The sequence below is a fragment of the Elgaria multicarinata genome, chromosome 2 (genome assembly GCF_023053635.1).
Source record: "Elgaria multicarinata webbii isolate HBS135686 ecotype San Diego chromosome 2, rElgMul1.1.pri, whole genome shotgun sequence".
In the NCBI taxonomy this organism is placed as follows: Eukaryota; Metazoa; Chordata; class Lepidosauria; order Squamata; family Anguidae; genus Elgaria; species Elgaria multicarinata.
Genome location: NC_086172.1, coordinates 90,531,590 through 90,558,476, shown reverse-complemented (window position 1 = coordinate 90,558,476; position 26,887 = coordinate 90,531,590). Strand labels below are relative to the sequence as shown.

General features: G+C 44.0%; 2 protein-coding genes and 1 long non-coding RNA gene across 4 annotated transcripts in view; all 3 read right to left on the bottom strand.

Moving 5' to 3' along the window:
• Window positions 1–6,234, bottom strand: part of CD81 (CD81 molecule) — a 77,324-nt gene extending 71,090 nt beyond the window's left edge. Inside the window, exon 1 of the mRNA XM_063117160.1 lies at window positions 5,917–6,234. Coding sequence (XP_062973230.1) covers window positions 5,917–5,982 — 66 coding nt within the window. The 5' untranslated portion in view covers window positions 5,983–6,234. The remainder of the gene's footprint in view (window positions 1–5,916) is intronic.
• LOC134392656 (uncharacterized) overlaps window positions 1–26,887 on the bottom strand; it is a 284,868-nt gene that overhangs the window by 71,090 nt on the left and 186,891 nt on the right. The window lies entirely within an intron of this gene.
• The window catches only part of TSPAN32 (tetraspanin 32), a 49,343-nt gene continuing 42,556 nt past the window's right edge, over window positions 20,101–26,887 (bottom strand). For both annotated transcript variants that reach the window (XM_063118751.1, XM_063118752.1), the window contains 2 exons: window positions 25,571–25,654; window positions 20,101–20,741 (listed from right to left, as the gene is read on the bottom strand). In XM_063118751.1, the coding sequence (XP_062974821.1) occupies window positions 20,646–20,741; window positions 25,571–25,654 (180 nt within the window). In that variant the 3' untranslated portion in view covers window positions 20,101–20,645. The remainder of the gene's footprint in view (window positions 20,742–25,570; window positions 25,655–26,887) is intronic.

The window sequence follows — 26,887 nt, the reverse complement described above, 5'->3', positions numbered from 1 at the left end:
CTCACCTGTCAGTTCCTCCTGCAACTCTCTCGGCGTTCCCCTCAGTCTCAGCTGATGAACTGTCTAAAATACTGCGCTCGTCGAAGCCTTCCACTTGTTCCCGTGATCCAATTCCCTCTCGCGTCTTTATTAATCTTATCCCCGCTATCCTCCCGTCCTTGCTTCACATCATTAATTCTTCTCTGTCCTCTGGCTCATTTCCCTCTGCTTTTAAACATGCTACCGTCTCTCCCATTCTCAAAAAACCCACTCTTGATCGACTTTCTCTGTCTAACTACCGACCTGTCTCCCTGTTGCCCTTTGTCTCAAAGATTCTGGAACGTGTGGTCTACTCTCGCTGTCTTGACTTTCTCTCTAGTAACTCTGCTCTGGATCCCTTTCAATCTGGATTCCGTCCTTTGCATTCCACTGAAACAGCCCTTACCAAGATCACCAATGATCTTCTCACTGCCAAGTCTAAGGGCCATTATTCCGTCCTTATTCTCCTTGATCTAACTGCAGCCTTTGACACGGTTGATCACGATCTTCTCTTAGATTCCCTCCATGACCTTGGACTCTGTGGCTCTGTCTATAACTGGTTCGCCTCCTATCTAGAGGGTCGCTCCTTCAGCGTGTCGGCTAACGGCAGCTCGTCCTCCTCCTTTCCCCTTTCAGTAGGGGTTCCGCAAGGCTCGGTGCTTGGCCCGCTGCTGTTTTCTCTATACATGCTGCCCTTGGGTAAACTTATTCAATCTCATGGCCTCCAATATCACCTGTATGCCGATGACACACAACTATACCTCTCATCTCCGGAACTTTCTCCTGATGTCCACGATCGTACCTCAGCATGTCTTTCAGATATCTCAGCCTGGCTGCTTCATCGCCGTTTGAAACTCAATATGGCAAAAACTGAACTGCTTGTTTTTCCTCCTAAACCTTCTCCTCATCTCTCATTCTCTCTTACTGTCAACGATGTCACGCTTACTCCGGTCAAGGAAACTCGTAGCCTTGGCTTTATATTTGATTCCTCGCTCTCCTTTATTCCTCATATCGAGGCAGTAGCTAAATCTTGTCGTTTCTTCCTGTATAATATTGCCAGGATTCGACCATTTTTGTCTGTCTCTTCTGCCAAGACTCTCGTTCACGCACTGGTTATCTCTCGGTTGGACTACTGCAACCTCCTCCTCTCTGGCCTCCCCTCATCTCACATCAGTCCGCTGGTCTCTGTCCACCACTCTGCCGCTAAGATCATCTTCCTGGCCCGCCGCTCTGACCATGTCACTCCGCTTCTGAAATCTCTTCATTGGCTCCCAATTCATTCCAGAATCCAATATAAACTTCTCCTGTTGACCTTCAAAGCTTTTCACGGTCTAGCTCCTGCCTATCTCTCCTCTCTCATCTCACACTATTGCCCCGCTCGTGCTCTTCGCTCCTCTGATGCCATGCTTCTTGCCTGCCCAAGGGTCTCTACTTCCCTTGCTCGGCTTCGCCCATTTTCCTCTGCTGCCCCTCATGCCTGGAATGCTCTTCCAGAACACCTGAGAACTACCAACTCAATCACAGCTTTTAAAACACAGCTAAAAACTTTTCTTTTCCCTATAGCTTTTAAACTTTGAGTTTGTTCTGACTCTATACTGTTAGCTTCACCCTTCCCGGTGCCTGTCTACACTTCCCTGTACCTGTTTGCATTCTCTTTCCCTCCTTATTGTTTACTACAACTTTATTAGATTGTAAGCCTATGCGGCAGGGTCTTGCTATTTACTGTGTTATCTGTACAGCACCATGTACATCGATGGTGCTATATAAATAAATAATAATAATAATAATAATAATAACGCATATACACAACTAGTCACGTCTGCTACTGATTACTTACAGACAGCATACACAGATAATTAGGAATAGCACTCCTATGAAATACATAGGATTCTTAGCAACAATGCATGATACATTCACACTGTGTGACACTCTGAGTGATTAGAATGTTTTCAAAATGGCTCGGTATCAATGTTTAATATGGTGATGGCTACTATTAAAAGAACTATGTGGGAAGAAGCCTTGTTTAGATAGACCCTGGATGGTATGAGAACAATCACAGAGATGAAGGCAGACCTTGCCAGTCAGACTCTCTGTAAACCTATTTTCAGGACATCCTGAAAGAATTATATCAAATTATACAAGTAGAGTTTTGAATCACCTGAAACATGAAGCATTATTCAATGGTATCGGTTCCTATATTCAACTGTAAATCAAATGATGAACTTGCATACATGAATAATAATCATTTCTATACCTCCCCATAGCCAAAGCTCGCTGGGTGGTTCACAAAACCTTCATATGTTCTGAAGGTAGTCTAGGAGTGGGCTTACAGAAAATGAAAGAACAGAAAGAGCCCTATTCAATTGGTGGCACTGTTATCTTTACCACAGAATGCATTTATCTTGAATAATTGCTTAATGTAAAATGTGCTCCTCACCGTGTTGCATGGAACAAAATGGTAAAAAAAAAAACACCACAAAAAACAAAGGGGTTCTTACGACAAAGCCATAACACTTACTATGGGATATTTGTGACATGGCAAAAGACTGATGTGAACAGCAGCTCCTATATATCCTTCCTGCTAACTTTTGTGATTTCCACCGAGCCCCACACCCTTAACACAATGTCAAACTACAACAACAGGAAGCAAAGACAAAAAGGTAAGAAAAGGGACTGTAGATAAGGGGAAAGGTTTGGGGTGGGGGACAAAAGGAGAGGTATGCTATGTTTTCCCATTCTCTAGTGGGAGGGTATCAAAAATGGAATGGTCTGAAATTATAGCACATTTCATCCTCTTGATTTTAGTCCAATGTGGGTAATTCAGTAAGTGCAGATCTTCAACTTCCTTGTTTTCAGTGCCACAATTCATGTCTTCTCTCTTGCATGTACTGTACTTCTCAAATTTTCCCTTGTCCATTTCCAAACTTTCACATGTTGGCTGCAACAGTAATTATCCCTTCAGAAGGAGAATTTGGACTATACCACCCATCTTATTCTCCATCATTCTCTTACAGAACTTGACTGAAATCCTTTTAATTCACTGTCCCATTATCCTGAGTTCTGGTTACATTCTCTCAGGCCAGAAAGCAGAGCTTTAATACCTTTTCCCACAGAGTTCACATAATCAGAACAAAATCGAGCTTCCATATGTTTAGCTAAGGGATTGGTTCATGCATGCAAGTTAGCCACCTTTCCCCATTGCACCTATGCAATCCTTCTCTTCCATTTCAAGACACAGGACTCCATGGATCAACCTGCATACAGTACTCTAGCCACAATTCCTGCACTTGTGACTACTCCCAATGTCACTACAATGAACTATCATGGCAAAATGTACCTATCTAGGAACAGGTCATATGTTACATTTTTCAACATAATCAATTACTCAGGGATGGTCGGCAAGACTTGGGCATTGCTCTTAGCCACAGATGGTGAAGGATGCACATCAGAACAACTCTTATGTGCACCTGTGCAATATAAAACATCCGCGTAATGCCTTGAAATCATTGAGTCATATTCACAGTATTTATAGGAGGAGGAATCAAAGAGCAACAACTCAGCTCAGTCTAATAGGATTAAAAGAAAGCAATGTAATGAAAACATTTCCAAATCCTAATAAATCCATTGCTGGACAATACAATGAAGCACACCACATTTGTACATCACCAACAAATCACTAAACAATACATTTTTAGGCAAATATTTCATGATTTTTGATGTAGCCTCTCTATAAGCAGTGGTTGGGAAGGAAGAAGGTAATGGTGGAAGCCAGCATAACATAACATATTAAAAGGAAATCTAGACTGGTCACTTCTACTTTGATCTTATCATTGACTACTGTCATAGACTCTTTTCGGCTTCATAGTCCAATGGAAAACATTAGCCAACACTAGGTAGCATGGCGAAATGACATATTTTGGAAGCAATATTAAATGAGGCTTCTTCTCAAGCAAGGTAAGGTATAAGATTATAGCCTAAATGTCTATGCAAACAATGTGGAAGGGTAAGGGAGAAAGCACAACAGATTTTGTTCTTTACTCCTAAACCACCGGATACCATAGAGGACTTGCAACAGGGACAACACAGTGGCCTTATATGAGTATACAGCAGACATGTTAGCCTCTTTGCTTGACTACAACACAAAGCTGTTAGCATTTGTTACATTCAGTTATACCATCCAAAAGGTGGTTGATAGTTGGGTTGGCAGCAGAACTGCGACAGGGCATTAAAAATGGTAGGGATGGCAACTGGGTTTAGCAATCCTTCTTCAAGCCAATTTCTCCCCTCATAGAAAATACGTTTATGTGGGTAGATCTTGAGACCCTCGATCCCATTGGCCCTGGCATCCATGATGATGGAGATCCATAGTGTTTAAAAGAAGTGGAAATGCATCTCAATTGAGTTAGAACCCAAAGGAATGCTTAGAACAAGTTCCATTAGCAGTTCCCATTGATGGAATGTTGGAATAAAAAGATGTCCTGTTGTAGCGGGACATCTCCTATCCCCCAAAAAACCCTAGCCCATTATCAGTGTCATTTGGTTAAAGCAAGTAAGCAAGCAGGAATCCACAAATTCATACAACTCAATTGCATATAGGTTTATCAAATATCATCTCAGAAGATCTGAATCCCTTCTAGCTCAAAGTCACAGGAACTCAGAGAAACCAAAGTTGTTCTGGGATTTGGGGTGTGGTCGGTGCAAAATTCTCCAAGCAAGAAGGAAAGATGAGATCATGAGAGGCAGTCTGAAAGGCACTGCAAGTCATCCATTTTTTTAAAAAAACAACAACCTTATTTCTCAGAAATATTTTTAGCTTCTTCCACACCCACAATCACTACCTCCCTTTCTCTGCCTCTCCCCAAAAAGCCGTCAGTTCTTAGGCACAGAAACACATCATTCTTCAGAATTCGTTAAATGACAGAAGGAAAGAAAGAAAATGCTGGATTTTAAAAATTTATTTTTTGCCATTTTGCCTTGTAAAACAAGGAGAACTTTATAACATGCCAAAGCTTCTTACCAAAACAGGAACAACCCCAAAAGCTACAGAACATAAGATCCCTTTTTAAAAACCAGACAGGAAACTAATGCTTCCCTCTATACATAAGCATTTTGGGATGTGTGTTTGAAATTTTGCATGTCTACTAAACTAAAAAACAATCTTCGGGACATCCAAATATTTCTCCCTCAGAGTTCACTACAAATCTTTTACCACTGCGTTTTCCTGTGGCTGCAGTCAGTTACACACGCGACTTTAATAAATGGGCAAAAAAGAGACCGTTTTGCCTCCCCTCCAAACATTTCCTGCTAACTTTAGAGTCTCTGGAGGCGAACTTTTCAAGAGGATGAAAGTAGCGGTTAGAAAATAAAACCTCACATTGATTTAAGGCTTGTTTTTTTAAAAAATAAAATAAAATATTAAGAACAACTGCGGTTTGGACGCGAGATTTCTTGCAAGAAGCAGCCCTACATTTCCACGCTTTGCAGGCTGCGTCCCATCACCACAATTTCCTTTTCAAAGGGGAGCCAGTGCAGCGAAAAGCGGGTCCTGCCACAAGCAGGATCCGGAGCGCGTCGCTCTCCTTCCAAGCCCCACGCCGTCGCTGCTCGCACGCAGCCATCTCCCCGCCGGAGCCTCGCCGAAAGGAAGAGAACGGGGCCCGGCTGGGAAAGCGCCGCTTCCCTTGGGGTCCACGAGGCAACAAGAAGACCCGCCTGCTGGGCTCCATTCGGAGCCAGCTTCATTGTCGGGGTGGGAGAATGAGCCCAGGAGGCGGCGGCGGCGGCCGCCACGGGCAGGAAAGAGAGAAGCAGCCGCGACACGCAAACGCCCCGGCCCTGAAGCGCAGCCATCCTCCGCCAAGGATGCGCGGCAGAAGGGCAGGCGAAGGCGCGACTCACCCAGAAGACGAAATTGAAAACGAAAAGCAAGTATTTGATGCACTTGGTGCAGCCTTCCACTCCCATCGCGGCGGCTCTCTGCTTGGACTGTCCGGCAACGGTCTTCTGGCCTGTTCTCTGCGAGCAGCAGGAGGAGGAGGAGGAGGAGGAAGAGGAGGCGGCGCCGCGGCGGACACAGATGCTGCTGCTGCTGCTGCCGCTGCCGCCGGTGAGCTCTCTTGTTGTTGTTGTTGTTTTCCGGGGCTACAGACGGCCAGGCTGCACCTCTCTGTTATTTGCCCGTTATTTCTCCTCCCTCTCTCGTTCGGCCTCAGACACCCTCCCTCTGACCCTGGCGCCGAGCCAGGTTCCTCCTTCTCCCATTGGCAGCTCCGGCTCGTCGGAGAAGCCTCAGCGCGGAGCGCACTGCCTCCTGGAGGCGGCGGCTGCTCACTGCCGCCTTCTGTCTTCCCTCGGCGCCGGGAGCCGTTTGGGCAGCTGGGTGGAGGATGTCGTCGCCGCCGCAGAGGCCGGAGCATGCAAAATGAATGCAGAGCCGCCGGGGACCAACACACACACTCTCACACACACACACGTTTTCAACCGATCTCTAACCAGTCGACGGCGACTTTCCGTTGCAGCCCAAGGCGTCGTGGGTTTCCAAGACCAGACAAAAACAACGACGTGCCTTGTGGCACCTAAAAAACTAACGCATTTATTAAGGTATAGATTTCCGTGGACTGTAATCCACTCCATCAGATGCCTGGAGCATTATGGCGAGTTTCAGTTCTTTTATACAGTACACATGGGGCTGGGCATTGGAGGCTGGTGCATCCGATGTCAGTGGGGCTGCTACATCTGCTCTGGGTTTCAGCCAGAATTCTAAAGGAGCTACCCAAGGCGCTGAACCTATTTTGAGGTCTGGGTTCAGCACCTTAGAGTTCTGACTGCAACCCAGAGCGGAGTCACAGCCCCTCTGACATTGGAGCCACCAGTCTCCACTGGGGTTGGGGAGACAAATTTTAAACAGTGATGTCAGAAGGAATTTAAATGCAAAAAGTTACAAACTCCTTCTTAACTGATCATTCACAGTGTAGTTGTTGCTGATAATACAAACAACCTGACACTAAGAAGCTAATTAACGCATGCAGTGTGATTAAAAATCTGTTATCCCTACTGAAGACTCTAGGGGGAAAGACTGCCGTTGGGAAGGCCTGGTGTGACCTGCAGGAGCTGAGTGTCTGTCTGCCCCGCCCCCTTGCAGGTGCTAAAGGCCCCTGGGTGCTAGAAGGTGCGAGCCTGCAGCTCGAGAGCTAAGGGGCTCTCGGCTGAGGCTCTCAGCCCTGGGCGCGAAGCCACCAACAGAGAACCGCCACCTGGAAATAAAGAACCGGATGAGAGTCTAAACCAGAAAAGCAGTTATCAGTATAGTCTGTATACTCATTGAGTGGGTTGCTTGCTTGCAAAGGTGGACATAAGGTACCCGTACTTGCAAATAGTTAATATATCCTTACAGGAATACTATTTTAAAAGGCTACAAAACGCTTTCATAGGAGATTGTTGTGTTTTAAGCTGGATAACCTATCTTGATTGAAGTGGTGTTGTCCTATTTAATGTACTGAAGCCTCTAGCAACAGAAATAAGCCTGTTGATCAATCCTAACTCATAGTCCTTCACTCTGATTTCCCTTTGAAGTTCCTTGTCCCCTCAAAAGGACACTTTAAGGCCTGTGACAAAGTGTCCAGAAAGCCTGAAGTGTTTTCCCCCTGGTTTCTGAACATTGCCATTTCTGATGTCAGATTTGTGCCCATTTATTCTTTTTCATAGGGATTGGCCTTTTTGCCCTATGTCAAATGCAGAAGGATATTGCTGACAGAAAATGGCATATATCACATAGGAAGATAAGCCAATGAATGACCCCTGAAAATTGTGGGTGACATTATAAGGTCCTGGAATAGTGTTTCCAGGGCTTGTCTAGATGAAGGGTTTGCCCGGGGTGGATTCGCAGCAGTGGCAGGTCATCTACATGACGCAGCCGCCATTGCGAAGCCATTCGGGAACAAACCCTGGAAACTCTGATGAAAAAAGTCGGGCACTCACCTCAACTTTTTTGTCTGCGGAGGCATGTCACAGCTGATGGCACCCCCTGATTGGTTACCATCGACTGGACAGGGAAGGAGGCGGACCTCCGGGAGCTCAGGAGAGCCCCGTGGTAAATTAAAAAAAATTAAAAACGTGGGGGGTGGGAGGAATGGGGCCCGTTCCTCCCCCCCCCCCGATTTTTTAAATTATTTTTTTTATCTGTATCTGTGAAGCTGTGCAGATTCAGATAACAACAACAACAACATGGGGGGTAGAGGAACAGGCAGCCAGAGGGAGGTCAGAGGGAGGAGAGGTGGTTTGGGTGCCCTGCGTCCCTCTCTTCGTCCTCTTCTTGCTGCCTCATTCCTCCCAGTGCTCAGCACAGCAGCAGCTGTGGCAGAAAGTCCGCACTTGCGTTCCTTCCTGTGCAGATGCCAGGAAGAAACGCAAGTGTGGGAGCCAGAGGCCTCATGGAGCCAAAGCACCGCCATCAAGACAGGGCCCCAGAGTAGATATGGGGATAGAACTGGCATCTGGGTGTGTTGCAGGTCTGGTCACAGTGTTTCTATCCTTGGTGTGTGGCCTGTTGTTGCTAATGAGTAGTTCTATAGCAGGGTGGGTGGGTGAGTGTGCTGTCCATCAGCAAGTACAGACCTACCATTCAAGGCCTGTGAGAAGGAAGTGTCATTGTCCAGGATGGGCTGTAGACCACAGTTGATATATTTGAATGGTTTTTAACTGGGAACAGTAGGTAAACACAACCTGCCTTAAGTCAGTGATCATGATCTCCCACACATCTTTTGACTATTAAAGAGGAACAGCTCCTAGCTTTGTTCATTGTTCAACCCACTTGTCCACTAGTAATAGCATAATGTTTTAGAGAACTGGGTCAGGGAGTTGAAGCTTTACCTACAGTCCTTGGTTCTGTATCAGCACATGCCTACTGTGTCTAGGAATTCTGTAACAAGTGTCATTTGTTTAGAGCTGTACCAAATATTCTCTCGTTTACTTGGTGATCAGGAAGTACCTGGCAATTTTTGAAGCAGAAGAAATTTCCCCATGAAAAAGAAGTGTGAATATTCACCAATATCTGATCTGGTTCAGTGCTGTGGGTTCTCCTGAATGCCTCTCTTTTCTCCTATCTGAATTAATAAGATCTTACCCAATCAGGAATCATATGGTGAATGGAATGTGTCACAAGATCTTGTAGCCAATCAGTTTTGGCCTTCAGTCGACACTGCTGATAGCAAGAAGGGGCAACGAAGAATGAAGGTGTGAGGCCAATATAAACAATAAATGAACATTTTTATAATGAGTGCTGAAAAACTGCTGAAAAGTGGTGACATTTTTCAGTATTTTGCCAGTAGCTTTATTTAAGCTCTGATTTTGTTTTACAATTATTGAAACTCATGGCTTTTCAGAGTCCAGGATATAGGCTCATTGCCTGTTCTGGATGGGGTTGCACTCCCTTTATTTTATTTATTTATTTGTTTATTTTATTACATTTATATACTGCCCCACAGCTGAAGCTCTCTGGGCGGTTTACAACAGTTTGTAAATTGGGGGTACTCCTAGATCCATCATTGTCGCTGGAGGCCCAAGTGGCCATGGCGGTTTGGACTGTCTTTTACCAGCTTCGGCTGCCTCGCCAGCTACAGCCTCTTCTGGACAGGAATAGCTTAGCCACAGTGGTACGGGCATTAGAAACCTCAAGACTGGATTACTGCAATGCACTCTATGTGGGGCTGCCCTTAAAGCTGCTCTGGAAGCTGGAGCTAGTGCAGAACACAGCAGCTCGGCTGTTGTCAGGAGCTGCCTCTTTTCAGCATATAACTTCTTTTCTGAGGGAATTGCACTGGCTACCTATTGGCTACTGGGCCAGGATTAAGGTTTTGGTACTGGTTACAAAGCCCTAAACAACTTGGGACCAGGATACCTGAGAGAGCACCTTCTCCATTCCCAACATGCCCAATCACTGAGGTAGTCAGAGGGCCTGCTCCTGGTGGTTCCATGTGGACCAGGAGAAGAGCCTTTAGTGTAGTGGCCCCTTCTCTGTGGAACTCTGTGCCCCTGGAGGTCAGGCAGGTGCCAACACTAGGCTGCTTCTGGCGCCTCCTGAAAACAACTGTTTTGCGAAGTCTTCCCCATTGACTAGCCACTGTTTTTCTGTTCCTTTGTTTTTAAATTGAACAATTTAATTTGCTTTTTTAGTCTTTCTTTTACTGTTTATACCTATATTCACCACTCTGGAATCTGTGTTAGATAATTGAGCAGTATGTAAATATTGTAAATAATCAATAATAATCAATAATAATTTTGTTTTACTATAATGGCAACTCATGGCTTTCCAGCATTAGGAATATCAAGTGATTGGGGGCCCTTCCAGAATAGGCCTGGGTGGATGTTGTTGAAACCAATCTTGCTCAAGCAGAGTGTGAATCTTGGTAACAGAATCTACAAATACAGAGTACATGTTGAACTGAAACAAGAAAGCAAATAAAACAGAATATGGCTTCATTAGGCTTGACAGATGATCACCTGTGGAACAAATTCCCCCTCAAAATTCTAACCACAGCTCACACAAACCAGTAGTGCAGCGGCAGATCAAAGATCCTGCTCATAGGGACAAAAGCAATACGGAGTTAGCAGAGGTAATGTTTTATCATGTGCCATTTCTTTAGAGTGGAATAAAACTACTCATGTCTTATTAGAAGGATTTTTCCAAATTTGTTGTGTGGTCCATAGGGAGTACCCGCACCTGCATATTGTGTGACAAGCTTGAATATATACATGTATATATGCTTCTGGATTTAACAAATTTTCTACTTTTATTATCTCAGCTTTTTTCATACCCACACTAAGGCCACAGCTAGACCTAAGGTTTATCCTGGGATCATCCAGGGTTCGCCCCTGCCTGAGCACTGGATCCCTTGTGTGTCACCTAGATGAACAGGTTTGACCCGTGGACGATCCAGGGATAAACCTTAGGTCTAGCTATGGCCTAAGTGTCGTCCTCCACTCTGAGTACAAGCCAGTCAGAATTAAGTACTGGTTTCAATGGGAGAGTAAAGTGTGTTCTTACCTTTTCTACATGGTTCCTAATGTTTGTAATCCTTGTCATGATGGAAAAGTGCTATTGCCTAGGTTTACTATTTCTTAAACAACCAAATCTACGAATGGTTTCTTTGTGTGTAATATGTCTCTTGACTGATCCCAAACGGGTGTAGTTACATGTTTCCTTCTGAAGTGTAGTGCTCACAAGGGGGGAAAGACATGATTTGCTGCTCTGAAAATAGCAACAAGGGACTGAACCTCTAAATTTGATCAAATTAAAATAAAACGTATTATGAGCTGTGTTTGTTCATTCCTGATAGACAACAAAATACAGAGAAAGGGAAGGAGCCTGACTTCAAAGGCTCAGATAATATGTGTTTTTGTGTATTAACCATTCTGCGATACCAGCAGCAAATATTTTCCCATTGAAACTACTATCTGATGACAGTCATGTGTGATGCCATTATCCACTCTAGCATCAACACCAACCCCTTTCAACTGCCATACAGTAGCAGGGAGTGTAAACTTAATCCAAGTAAGATAAGTACTGCCGTTTTGTTTTGTTTGTTCCAGAGTAAGAATTTGATGGATGGGATTATGCCCCCTCTTCAGACACAGCAGTGGAGATGGCATAAGGATCAGGACTTGCTGTCGCACCACAGACAGCGAACACTCTCCTCATCTCCTGCCAAACCCAGATACAAACCAGATACAAAAGAGGGCAGGGCTTTAACTGTTTTGATGAAGAGGGAATTTTACCAGGTGCTGCGTGCATACAAATGACACCTGCTGTGATTCCCTTTTCTGTACAACTGTTAAAGATACAAGAGCCCTGTCCTCCTTCCCATATGGTCACCCTAGGAAATTGTTTTGTTTCTTTTGTAATACTTGTCCCAAATACTTAAATGTGTGGTAGGGGCATGCGTACAGCTCCATCTTTATTTTATATTGTATTATTTTATATTGTATTTTTATTTTCTATTGTATTTTGTATTTGTGTTTTTAGATGGTTGGTTGTTTTTATGCTCTTCATGATTTTAATTTTTGTGAACCGCCCAGAGAGCTTCGGCCATTGGGCGGTATAAAATTGTAATCAATCAATCAATCAATCAATCAAATCTCCACTCCCACACTTCCAAATGTTGGTCTGAAGAGAGAACTTGTGTGTGTTCAGCTCGACTCATGTGGGCTACTTCCGAACAAGGGGGGATCTACACTACTGCTTTAAAGCGCTTTATAACAGTTTTGACAACTGTTGGGGCCCAGGACACACTGCATAGACAGGTTTCAAAACGTTTTCAAAGCGCTTTAAAAGCAGTAGTGTAGATCCCCTCCAAGTCTATCTGGAAGCCATGCGAGATAGTCTTGGAAGTATGTTCCCTAATCCTCAGGTGTTCATGTATAGCAGCATTTCCCAACCTGGTGTTCTCCTGATGTGTCAGGATTGGGGATGATAGGAGTTAGTTCGACACATCAGGAGAGCACCAGATTAGGAAAAGCTGATGTACGGAAAGAAGTAGTGGTTACTTGGTGGTCAGGAACTAGGACTCTGCCAACACTAGTACCCACAGGCTTTCCACGTATTCCAGAGCTGTTTGTAGCACTGAAAATAGTACTGGCTCAGGTTCATGCAGCTCTGCTTCTGTATATCGACAGGAGAGTTCTTCTGGCTGGACAATTCTGGACACATTTTAAAGCATTCCTCCAAGATAGGTACACAGTCTAAACAGAAGTTTTATATTTCTACCATATGAAGACAGAAACTGTTTATGTTTAACTATCCTAGTGCTGCTGCAGTCAAATTCATCCTCAGCCATCATGTGTTAGCCAGCCCAGTTTAGGAAGGAAAAAACACCAACTCAGCATATTGAGAGTTAATGAGCTAAATATAGTTCAGAATTTAATGGGTCTCTGACTTTACTGCAACACACTGGAATGGACTGTTTCTTGCTCGTATTTAAACAGTTCATGTTTTGGCCCCAAACCTGATCCTGGATGCACATAACATTTTTTCTTGCTGAATAGGGAAATGAGAAAACTAGGGACTTAGCACAAATACACTGAGTTTTACCAGGCACATCAGAGAGCAGAGGTGTCATTCAAATGGGGCAACAAAGGGAAAAATCCACATCCAAAAGAGGAATGGAGGAGACGGTCCCACCCCCAAAGTGTATTAGCCAGTACCAGTCATCCTTGATTCAGCTTCTCAACCATAAAAATCTCTGTGTTTAACCATGAGCACCCCAGATTCAATGATACACTGAATCCCTCAGTTACTTTAGAAAAGGGGTGGAGTCCCTCTTTCAGCCTGATGGCTGAATTCAATATTGGGGGTACTCTGGGGAGGGGGGGTAATTTCAGCAGTGGGAGGGGCCAAGCAAAAGCATGGGAGGGGTCAAATACTTGCATATTTTAGTTTAAAACTCCATCTGCCAGAAACTAAGCCTCAGGAGAGACATTTCAACCTTTTATGGTGCAAACTTATGCATGTTTAGAGAGTAAAAAGTCCTACAACTCTCAGCATCCCTCCAGCTAGCCATGTTTCTGTCTAAACATGCACAGGATTGCACCCGCAAAATGGGAAGAAATGTGCAAAAGCTGGGAAACCACCAAAGAATGAGTGGACAATTGGTGGCCAGAGGAAAAGGGCGAGGGGAAGCAGGCGTGTCCTTCTGGGGAACCCTGGAGGTCTGGCTTGGGACCCCAGAAAGGCCTGAGACTCCCTACCCCTGCTCTAGAGTAAGGATGAATAGTCCCTCGGCTTTCAGTTTCTTTCTCCTGTGGATCCAGTATATCCTGAAATCCTTCCCTCCTCAATTCCAGTTTAACTTGGGGTGGCCTCAAACCTCCAAGCTGTTTTGGATATAACTGATTACTTTGATGATGATGATGATGCCGATGATGATTCATTCAGGTTTCAGGTGTGGTTATGGGATGGAAACAGCCTTGGTTGCCCTGGTTGATGACTTATGCCAGGGAATGGATCGGGGGAGTGCAACCCTGTTGGTTCTTCTGGACCTCTCAGCGGCTTTTGATATCATTGACTATGGTATCCTTCTGGATCGTTTATCTGGATTGGTCTTAGGAGACATGGGTTTAAAGGGGTTCTCTTGGCTTTTATTGTCAGTTTTATTGCTATTTTATTGTGTTTATTGCTTTTAATATTTTAACTGGGTTTTTTGTTTTTATATTTTATTGCTGCAAGCTGCCTTGGGGTAGGCGTCAGCCCTGAAAGGTGGCCAAGAAATGTTTTAAATAAAGTTAAATAAATAAATAAATAACTTGTTGGGTTTCTAAACGTTAATTCTAGAACTGGAACATGTGCCATTTACTGCATCTTTCAGTCCCTTCCATTCATTTGTGCATTAGTTATTTAATGGAAGTTGATCCCACTCTTTGACTACATTTATCCTGTGGGCTCAGAGGAGCATTTTCATCAGCATTCAGCACGGCCCCCAAAGAGCTCGCAGTCTTCTGGCTAAGCTAGATGAAACTAGTCCCCATCCTCAACTGTGCAATTGGGACGTAGCAGGTGTGGGGCTCCTGGCATGGATCAGAACTGTGGTATGGAGGATAGTAGGAAGGCTTAACTTTTTGTCCCATCCTCCCCACTAAGGTCTTGATGTGGGTCAGGGCCCTAAACCTGCCAGTTGCACTAGAAGAACAGCCCCCATTTACACAATAGAAACTTTTATTCCAATGCAAAGAGCAGGACCATTTATTCCACCCCCACCCTGACTGGGACCATGAAGGGGGCAAAGATTAACACCCCCCTAACAATGTCTTGATCTATATCGAACCCTCTATGCTTGCAATATCCTTTAAAAAGCCATACACCTAGTTAGCAATTTGGTGAATGGCGCCTCATCTAGTTTGATCTTAAGTATTACATTTGGATGGCTTGAGGAAATAAGCAATGGAAAATGAAAAACAATTTGATTTAGTTGTGTATTTATTTTATACGTTGATATCCCACCCTCAACATAAACTGCAAACCACAATAAAAGAATGTGGTTGGCCATTTTCTGCTGCCTTCCTGCATGTTTTCAAAATATGAGCGGGACAATGAAATGTTGGGCAGTACCCAAAATGGCACCATCACTAATGTAACTTACATTATTATTATTTATTGCATTTCTATACCTCCCCATAGCTTAAGCTCTCTGAGTGATTTACAAAGATTTAAAAAGACACATTAAAATACAGTATAAAAGTTTAAAAACCATTTACATAAAATACACAGAGACAACATATATCTAAAAACAACTTTGAGCAGTCAACTATAACCATAAGTTAGACCCAGGACCAATTAAAAATTCATCATATGCTGCCAGATACCTGAGAAAAGAGATAGGTCTTAACCTGGCGCCGAAAAGAACAATGTTGGTGCCAGACTGGCCTCATTGAGGAGATCATTCCACAGTTGGGGAGCCAACACTAAGAAGGCCCTCTCCATCGTTGCCACCTAAGTCTAGCATAAACACAACAGGTTTTGTGTTCCACTAGAGGTTGTTTATGCTCATGCAACATAATTTACTTTAGCGATAAAGTTATACTGGATTCTACCCATTGGAATTAATCGCAAGCCTTTTCTTTCCTGGGCTTAATAACCAAATCTGTGAAATTAAACAGCCTCTTAATGCAGAAAGGAAAAAAAGATGGTCTGGTACCTTATAGACCATCCATATAGAGAGACTGTTATTTGGGAATAGCATATTCTGAAAGACAAATGAAAGGGTCAGAAAGAAATATTTAGGTGCAGTGGAGGATAAATCAAATAAACGGGGAGAACAAATACAGCAACAATAACACATTCAATTTTGCTTTTAAGTTAATTAAATCAACATTGGGTTTGGGAGGATTGTCTAGGGCATCCTTCCCCCACCTAGTACCCTCCAGATGGGTTGCACTAAAACTTCAGCATTCTCCCCAGCCACACATTTGAAAGGCAACAGGCAGGGCTGGCATTAAAGGAAGGCATGGTCAGGCATCTGCTAAGGGCCCAAACCTGAGCAGGGGTCTATTGACAGGAGCCCCCTGGAGTTGCTCATCTTCACCATTGCAATGCTTGTTCACTTGGCTCTCACTCTGGCCCAGACAATGGTTGCAGCAAGGACAAGCAGTAGATGCCACTGCCAATCTGCTCACCGGTTCTCAAGCAAGCAAACGGTAGTGATGATGAGAAAGAGGAGGACTAGCAAGAGCGCCGGGGACAAGGCTGGTGAGAAGGAAGCTTCACTGAGGAAAGGGGCCCATTGAGGGTGTCTCACCCAAGGGCTCTCCAAAACCCAGAGCTGGTACTGGCGCCAGGTTGGGCAAAAATAGCAGAGAGGCATGGGAGCCATTTTGGAATGGCAGAGGGGCATCGCTTGTGTTTCAGCCTGCATGTGATTTTTCCACTGGGATAACTTAGAGTATTTAAGTGTAGACACACTGAAATCAATGGGACTTAAATTAGTCATGACTAACTTAAATCTCATTGATTTTAATGGGCCTGATTTTTGTGATTTAGCCTACAGTCCTGTCCTGACTTACCTGGGAGTAAGCCCAATTAAACTCAGTGGGACTTACTTGGGAGTAGACATGTATAGGCTTGTGCTGTGAATCTTGCATATATTGAAGGGCAGGCTGTTGAACTTGCTTTGAATCTTGCCCAAGCTCCTCAACAGAAATCTGAAGTGGCGACTTCACGAGAAGGGCCGAGTGTTTATAGTGGGTCACAATACAAACATAAGCACATGTATGCTGCAAAAAAGCAAATTCCACTATACTGAGCCCTTGTTAAGCTCATTTCCAGCTTTGGTCTCTATACTGGAAGAGGTAAAGGGATGGACATGCTGAAGAGGATTCATAGCATTATAGTAGAGGATGCGAAACATGTGACATGAGAAAAGGCTAAAGGAATCCAATACGTTTAACTTAAAGAAAAGGAGATTAAGTGGGGAGGGGGAAATGCTATCAGTTTCAAAATATCTAAAGGGCTGCCATAAAAACAGAACTGTATATCAGGACATATTGAAGGAGGGACGCCATCAGATTGGACATCACTAGAAATGGAACTTGAAAAGCCTGGCCAGCAGAAGTAGCAGCACAGTGACATGGTGGAATCTCTTCCAGGTTTCCAGCTCACCATTACGTGGACTGAAATGTCTAATATTTTCCTTTCTCAGAACAAGACATCCTTACTAGCTCCAGGATTATTGTGGCCAAGTTCACCTACTGTGCCAATGGAACTCAAATTCTGCACTAAGAATCTCAAACCCTATTTCCCCCCTTAAAGTAGCATCAATCAGGACCATCATAGTTTGTACCCACCACTTCCTTCTGTTGGCCATTTATCCCAGGGGTGGGCAATTGTGGTCCTCCAGATGTTTTGGCCTATAGCTCCCATCGGCCCTAACTAGCATAGCTTATAGTGAAGGATGATGGGAGTTGTAGGCCAAAACATCTGGAGGAACACATGTTGTCCACCCATTTTATCCAAATGCTTGTCAATTTTAGCAAACTTATGGGGAGATGATGGGGGAAGGGGTAGGACTTGGCCAGAGGCTAGGAAAAAACAAAAACTGATTCCATCTGAGGCAACTGAGGTTACAGGCAAGTTCTGCATAGAGCTCAACTGGGATATTATTTGTCCTTTGTGTCTCTGCCAAAGCCACTGCCAGCTGTGCATATGTCTTCTCAGTGTTGGAAGATTTACTGCCTAGCACGCATTATGCTGATACCTCGGCAACTATAACAACGCTGTCTGCATACATAAGGGAGAGACAGAAGAGCACTTTAATTTCATTTTCCTTGAAGCAGCCAGAAGTCATGTGACCTCCCATCTGGCCTTTGGGATAACAATGTTAGCAATGATAGCCAAGAGCTAGTTTTCTTAGAGCAGGCCCTTTTAAGAGCCTTATCTATGTTTAAAACTTTCCATGCTGGTAACTCAGAATTGTTTGAAAGTGGCTGCAGCTTTTGGCTTGAGTCCAATTGGCATCCATTGGCTGATGGAAGGCTGTTTGATCAAGCGAAGGCTCAGTGGAACAGGATAGCAGTGACATTGGAAAATTCCCCCTCTCCCCTGAAGCCATCCACTCTACCTCCCGTGCTTTCCTAAAGGTTCCCCTAAACCTCTAGGGGGTAGATTTGAGGGGGCACAGAGGACAGCAGGAAGGCATTGCTGAAAACCAGCTCCCTCTCTGTTTTTCTGGATCGAAGAGCCTGTGATCAATGGAGGGACTCCAGAGGGAGATAACCCGTTAGGAACAACTTTAGGTCAGGGGAGTGTCAGGACCCTCAGCCCTTCCAGTGTGCAGCAGAGGATTCTGCTGAGCATGAGGCACAGGCTACTCCTTCAGGGGGAGGACAGTCAGTGCCTTATTCAGGGCTCTACCAGCTAGATGATGCAATCCTGCCATTGGATGCGTCCCCAGTAGGCAATCCATTTCCACTGCTTCACAGATATCTTGGGCTACATAGCCAGGCAAGGGCCTTTTAACAGCCCAGCAGGTTCTCCAGGAGCGGAGCTGGCCACACTGTAGGTCTTGTCAGCCTATATATATATCTTCAATTGGCTTTAGCTCCCTGCTATGACAACATCCTCCTGTTCTTCCTGTAGGAGAGCATTCCAGGCAGCAGAGCCCACTTGGAGCTATCCAAGGTCCTGTTTTTTTCTTGATCTGACTGCCGTCAAATGCTACCGGCTTCTTCTGTGAGCCTCAAGGAACCACAGAATGGGGCATGCAGGAGTGGAAACTGTACCTGTAGTATCCAGCAAGGTGAACCCGTATTACCTAGGAGCATGGAAGTGATAGTAATGCTTTACTACTGTATCGTTAGAACAAGGAGGCGGAATGTGTGAGCCTCTAGTTGTTGTTGGATTTCAACTTGCATCATCCCTCAGCATTGGCTATGCTGACAATAGTTTATGGGATTTGCAATCTCACATTGGGCTACACATTTCTCTCCCCTGCTTTAGATAGTTCTTCCTCACCATGGCCTTTTTCACGTAACTTAGTTGTAGCCCTTGCAAAAATGTGAAACATTATTGTTTTCATTATATTTTGTGCTAATGCTTAAAATCACCACTGAAGAAACCAGGGCCCAGTTGTTCCAACCCATAACAAAATGATGGTTCCAGCCCTATTTGAGATTGCCAGGTCTCAACACACATCCCCTTTAGAGAGTCAGCATTTACCAGAAACGGGAACCAATTCCCAAAGAAACCATTCTTGAAATTAGGATTTAAAGCCCTTATATTGGATTCTTTTTGGGGGGGGAACATGGGAACCCACAGATCAAACTATATATATGCATTATTGGTTGTAATGAGTATGGTGGGTTTTGTTTGTTTTTCAGTGAAAATACCTACAGCAGGCTCAGGACCATGGTGGGCAGGGTGGAGGGGTGTGCCTTTTAATGTACAGACTACTAGTAATCTGAGAATTTTGCAATTGAGTTTTTACAAGTTCTCATGTTGTGGATCACTGGCTTTTAGCCAATTGGCATGTTTTTCATGGCACTTTTTTCCAAGTCAAGCTTCATTACATATGCAAAGAGTTAAACATGAATGTATGCACATAATCATAAATGCTAGACTTTCCACATCCTGTGGGGAGGGTGTCTTCAAGAATGTCCCTTACAAAAGAATTTTGATTACTCAAATGGCCCAGGACCCTGGCCAAGAAGACCATATTATGCATTTCAGCACTTGATCTAGCAGAGGAACCTCTTGAAGCAATGCTCATTGATCTATATTTGCATCTTAGCTGGCAACACTAGAACAAATTAGAGGGGGAAAGAAAGATTTTGAATATAAAACCATAACCATGTGTTTGCAAATTGAACTCAGAATATCAGGCCCCTGATCCAGCTAAAGTTAGTTATGCTGAAGTCCCACTTACTTGATACTTGGAAGTAAGTCACACTGAGTTTGTGTTTATAAATGTGTTTAGGATTGCAGCTTTAATCATGACTAACTTTAGATGGGTCAGAACCTTGGTCTAATTCAACAGAACAGTACTCCATTTCTTTCACAGTGTTGTATTCAGTGTTTTTTTTAAAAAAAATCATACAAATGCATTATTCGTATTTTAAGTATCTTTATTTAACCTGACAAAGTATAAAAAAAAATGCAAATGGGCTCTAAAAGAAACTGGTGAAAAGAATAATGTAAAACAAGCTGTTATACTCTGTGTCTCTCTGAACTGAATTTTAAAACATTCTTCCTCATTACTGAGCTGAGCAATTTCCATTTCCATGAGTTTCCTTTTCACAGGGGTATGTTGTTCTGTTTTGACTCGCTATTTTTGGAGCTCCAAATTACAGCTTTCAGCTGGCAAACACACTTGTGGTTGGACCAAGTCTTGGTTCCTGGTTTATATCCTGCCTTCAACAACACTGCCTGCTTCTGATGTCCTCACAGATCAACACACACTGGACAGTCTTTATCTATCTTGGCTACATAATGTTAGTCCAGCCGTATTTGGAATGGGACATTTGTGAAAAGAAAATAAGGCAATAGAAGGGGCCATCCACAGTCCAGTCGTTGTGAGAAACAATCCAATTTATTAGGGCCTCTGATAGCCTTGGTCTTTCCTCTGGTACAGAAGTCAAAAGTCTATTTCCTATCGCTTTGCCAGAATGTACTTGCCCTTCCGGTCCAAATTGTGCATAAAGTGGATAGAGTACCAGAGGAATGAAGTTAAGATCATGCCATATACCTGGGGTGGATAGATAAATGAAAGGGAATAAAAAACATCACTCAAACATTCATTACATATTTTTTTCTATACTGCTTTCCCACATATTCAAAGTGGTTTATATCAGAACAATAAAAATACAATTAAAGTAAAACCAATATTATAAATCAGGGAGAGGGAATCTTTTTTTAAGCCCAAGGGCCATTTTGCCTTGTGTGTAAATTTCCAGGGGCTACCTGGCAGTGTGAGCAGGACCAAAGCCACATTCATATCCCATTCATACACACATACACACACACACTCATCCACTCAGCCACAGACACACACAGACAGACACGCACACACACACACCATTTACACAGTCATTTAAGCCTTATATCTCTCCCTGTGTCATTTCCCTAGTATGAAGAATATCAAACCACAAAGTGTCTCTCAACATACACAGGAAATGACTTCAGTCAAACCGTTTACAGAGATGGTAGTTGCAGTTCTTCCTCCTTCCAGGAGGAGGCTCCATTGTTTTGTAGCAGTCACCCCAAAAGCTCTGTTCTGAGCTCCTCGTTCAAACTTGGGGGGGATCCGCACGTCGCTCCCAGAGCGCTTCTATGCGACCCCAGTGCACCCCGAAAACGATAGTCTGACTTCCCTGTAAAAGAAACGAGGAAGAGCCGTCCATGCCGCTGATGACGACGACGAGAGCTCTCCGCCGGCGAGGAGAGCTCGGCAAAAGAAGGCGGGGTGAAGAGCGGAAGAAGCTCTCTACCCCGCCTTCTTTTGCCGAGCTCTCCTTGCCGGCGGAGAGCTCTCCTCGGCAGCAGCAGTGGCATGGACGGCTCTTCCTCGTTTCTTTTACAGGGAAGTCAGACTATCGTTTTCGGGGTGCACTGGGGTCGCATAGAAGCGCTCTGGGAGCGACGTGCGGATCCCCCCTTGCTGCCAACCTGGCAAAGACAATAACACCTGCTGACTAGACCTCGACTGGAGAGTGAGCTCCTATGGGAAGAGAGAGTCCTTATGAGTGCAGAAAGACTGATCCATGAGGTTGCAGCCACATATTCCTGGCAAAATCTAACCACCTGCAGATCACTGCAATACAATACAAATCTCTGTTTCCCAAACAGAGGGAGGGAAGAACTAGAGGGAGATGTGCATGGCCTGTCTGCAGAAGAAGGTATATGAAGAAGGTATATTCATTCATTTGTTTCATTTCTATACCACCCAATAGCGGAAGCTCTCTGGGTAGTTTGTAGAGATTAAAAACCTTTAAAATGCAGAATTGTATGTAATATAAAAATAGTTTACATACAAACGTAAAAAACAGACCACACACACACACACATCCAAACAATTTTAACAAACAACAATTAGATACCCCATGACCTGATTAAAAACCTTGTGCTATTTATTTATTTATTTATTTATTACATTTATATACTGCCCCACAGCTGAAGCTCTCTGGGCAATTTACAACAGTTAAAAATGGTAAACATTAAAAAGTATATTAAATTTAAAAACCATCAAAAACATAAAAACAACAGTATGCTGCAAAATGCTGGAGAGTAGAGGAAGATTTTAACCTGGTACCGAAAAGACAACAATGTTGGAACCAGGTGGACCATGCTAGGGAGTTCATTCCATAATCGGGGGCTACAACTGAGAAGTCCCTCAACCTTGGTGCCCCTCCCTGAGCCTCCCTTAGAGGAGGCATCTGGAAGAGGGCCTTGGATGATGAGTATAGAGTATGAGTAGGTTCAGAGTGGCGCTCTGTCAGGTATTGCAGGTGGGAGGGTGCTATTGCACAATGTCCTGCTTGTTCACCCCTGGCCAATGGCTGGTTGGCCACTGTGTAAACAGAGTGCTAGATTAGATGGACTCTTGGTCTGATCCAGCATGGTCCTTCTTATGTTCTTATGGTGCCATGTCCCCAAGATCCCTTATGGGAACCCTCACCATGGGAGAGCGGGGAGCCCAATCCCGCTCCCTCTCACCAATAGATCCAGCCCAATGCCTTTCATGCCACAAGAGGCAGGCAGCTCTGTGTGTGTGTGTGTGTGTGTGTGTGTGTGTCCGTCCCTTACCACCCCTGCCTCACCAGCATGTAATAAGCCCTGGATGAGCCTGAAAAGCTCCAATAGAAAGTACATAGAGCATTTAATAGAGACAGCAAGTATTGTTTCTTTGTGTATACATGACCATAGGCACACACCAGTATTCGATTTTCTCCAGCTGCACTCCAGCCCTCTCCTTTATATTCTTTAGTCATGAGGATGTGGTGTCAGCCTCCATGATGAATTGTATATTGCCCTTCACTTCATAGGAATTTGAGGATAACCCAATTCTTTTATAAATAACCTTATGCCCCAATCAGGGGAGCCAGCAACAATTAAAGCAAATAAAAACACAAAATAAAATTCCAAATAAGAAGAAAAAACAGTATCATAAAATAGCTTCAGCAGATATGAGTCTGCCACCATTGCATCTAGTTTGTCCCTAGAAATAGTTGCAAAATGAAAAGTGTGGCATGCTGATCATACCTACCATTATTTCGAAGCAAGCCACTGATTACAATGGAAAATACATCAAGAAAGTGCACTGGATTGAAGCATTAGTTGACCTCAGTGCCCAAATTCAGGTAAGATGTTATGGCTTGAACTTAACGGGACATTATGCCAGAAAATGGGGTGGCGGCTTCCTACTGTGAATGATTAAGAAGCAATGTGCAACTATTCTGCCTTTTCTTCCCTAACATACTTTTTCTGGTAAGATTTTTTTTTGGGAAAAGTGGTAGGAAAACAGGAGGGCAGAGGGCTACAAACCGAAGACCAAGATGTCTGCCCTCGTTCCCAAGTAAAATTATGTGAATGAGGCAAGGTGATTGCACCATAAAAGCCTCATTTAGCACTACCTGTTCCAAACTTTTAACCAAGAACAGGACATGCATCAACATGTTACAGCCTTTGCATTGCAATATTTCCATCCCAATCCCATGCAGGTCTACTCTGAAGTAAGTCCCAATGAGCTCAAATGTATAGATGAGTTCAATGGGACTTACTTCCAGATAAGCATGAATAGGATTGCAGTGCCTATCAATTAAACAGTTAGTTTAATCCCTTAAAACCTTTGGATTGTTTAAAAATGTGACTGTCATTAATTGGACAGCACCTTTTTTGCAGGTGGGGTGGGGGTGGGGAACTGTTGCTGTTTTTACTACAAGACCTTACAAAAGCCACCAGTGGTGAGTGCCATCAGAGAGCATGTATTCCTCCTTCTTTCTTGCGCAGGAGGAAATACCTCTACTTAGATGATGATACATTTTTGCGTTATATAAAAAAACCCAAACAAATATGTCTCCCCCTCAAGAAATACTGTCTTTACTCATATGCAAATTTATGCAGACTCGATCATCTCAAACTGTTAACATAAACTAGGCTTGCCCATTCTGATGCCCTCTAGATGTTTTGCACTTCACTCCCATCAGCCCCACCTAGCATAGCCAATGGTCAGGAATTCTGGGAGTTGTAGTCCAAAACAACTGGAGGGCACCAAGTTGGGGAAGGCTGATATAAATCAACTAAGCTTTCTTTACATGGAAGTGACAGCTGTATTTGTAAATGTACTAGACTAAATGAATTATTGTGACTCTGGCTCTAATGACAAATTTTGTTTTTAAAACCTGGAGAATGAAGGTGACATTTTGAGAGTATAATCTGCCCTCCTTCACAGGCATTGCCAGCAGTGTGGGAGCCGCTTCCATGGCGTGTAATCATATGATGTGACCACATGGATGGTGTCAATCACATGGGTTGTTCCCATAGAATTGGGACCCTCACTGATAATCAGTGTGAGATAAGCTGGGATAAGATTGTACTCACCCATGCTTTTTAATGAACACCATCTTAACCATCAGCCCAATTTTAACTTTTTAATATGAACATATCTCAATGGTGGAACACGTGCTTCGCATGCAGAAACTTCCAGGGTTAATCCCTGGCGTCTCCAGTTAAAAGGACCAGACAGGAGATGATATGGAAGACTGCTGCCTGAGACCCTGGGAAGAAGCCTTCCCTGTCCTGGTGCCCTCCAGATGTTATGGTTGTCAGTTCTCATGAGTCCCAGCCAGCATGGCCAGTGGTCAGGAACACTGGGAGGTGTTGTCTAAAACTTCTGGAGGGCATCAGGTTGGGGAAGGCTAACGGAGAGCTGCTGCCTCTCAGAGCAGGCAATATTAGATGGGCAAATTGGGTGAACTGGTATAAGGCAGCCTCATATGAAAGAGTCAAATAAAATTAAAAAGAAAAGAATAGAAGATAGGTTGGATCCAGGATCTGCCTTCCACAAAGTTTTGCTGATGGAAGGCTGCTCTGCCCAATTTTGGGGGGATTCCCCCTCCAAACCACAGCTCACCCCAATCCAAAGGGTCTCTGTGCAGCATTTTCGGAGGACTGGAGGGTTAGTAGTGGGAAGGAAGGGTAGTGAAGTCTGATTCCACCAGCACAATTGATCCAGCTAAAATCTGGACCCAGTGCCTTAAAAATACTTGGCAGGCTAGTCTCTGTCCCTATACACATATTCATAAAGCCTGGATGCACAACTGACAATAAAATTTAAAGCCTGAATGCCTTATTTTCAGGGAAGAAGCTGGAAGTCTCATTTCATAAAGGTTAGGCTCCCACCAAAAGAATTAAGCTTAATCAAATGATGAAGCTCCCTCAAATGATTAAGGTTCCCATCAAATGATTAAGCTCCTATTTCCACTGAACAAATCGCTGCAAATTTTTGCAGAATTATGCCCACAAAACGGGGTGCTCTTCATAGCTTCAGCTGGAGTATACCAGGATACACATATTTACCATGAAGAAAATGGTGATGGTCATCAATATGGAGACAAAATCCATGTGTTTTTTCAGGAAGTGCTGGATCTCTTGGAGGCAATCCTGCATTATGAGAGAAATAGTTTTAAGGACATGGGGAGCCTTAATTAAGGCTGTAATATTATGCACACTGGGTTGGGAATAAGCCCCTCTGAAACACAGTGGGACTTACTTCTGAATAGCAGCTGCTGTGGAGCCATGATGAAAGAGGACTTTTCTGTCCTCCTTATGGCTTTCCCAGAGGCATCTGGTTGGCCACTGTGAAACAGAAAATGCTAGACCAGACCAGCCATGGGTTGATCACATGGAGAGTTGGTATGACCCAGCAAGGCTCTTATGATGTCTTCACAAAGGTAATGCTATTCCCCCACCCCTCTAAACCTCAAAGCAGCCACGATTGCTGGTTTTGAATAGGGATGAATGTAACTTGTATGCCAAAATGATATATTAGCTCTCTGCTCTCAATTGAGAAGAAGCTGATGCAGAAAGGAAACAAAGAAGCTTCACCCGAATCCCATCTCTGTATACTCAGAAATTCAGTTCTGATGGTCGTTGGTCTGTTGCAGCAAAACTAACAAAGAGCCTTGTATTGCTGAAGAATGGGGAGTCTCAGGTCACCAGATGAAGGACCTGGGAGACTGATGTCTCTTCTCTTTAGAGAGTGTTGCCAGTCCTTATGTCAGCTTTGTCCCCATTTATTCTTTTGTGTACTAGACCTGCTTGACTTTCTGTACAGAGCAAAATCATATTCTAGGCAGGTGAAGGCATATATCAGCCTTGGGATGTGTTGATTACAATCCCACATCATCCCCACCAGCCTGGCCAATGATGGGAGTGATGGGAGATGTAGTCCAACACCCAGAAGGGGCAAGTCTGGCATGTATCCTGTTTGAAAGTGAGCAGGGGGCTGTCTACATACGGGAAAAGCCTTGCAGTGGCTGTGGATCTGCACCCCGTCAGTTTGCTGCTACCACCATTGGGCATGATGTCTTGCCATTTTTAATGTACTGTGCAAGCATCTGCAGTGCAGTTTCAAAAGACTGTACTACAGATGCTTGCAAAAGTAAGGAAGATGTTTGCAAAAGTAAAGACGTAGGAGAGACAGCAAGAAAAGGACAGCAGGGCTCAGCCACTGTGGCCTGGCCTCTTTCTTACTTGAAGCTGCATGCACACGCAACTCTTCGCCCTACTAGGGAACACTTGCTTGCCTTTATACGTTTGTAGCATGTGTAGTGATCCATTAACTTCAGCTACTCATACATCTCTCTACTGACTGCCAGTGAGCTACAGGGCCCA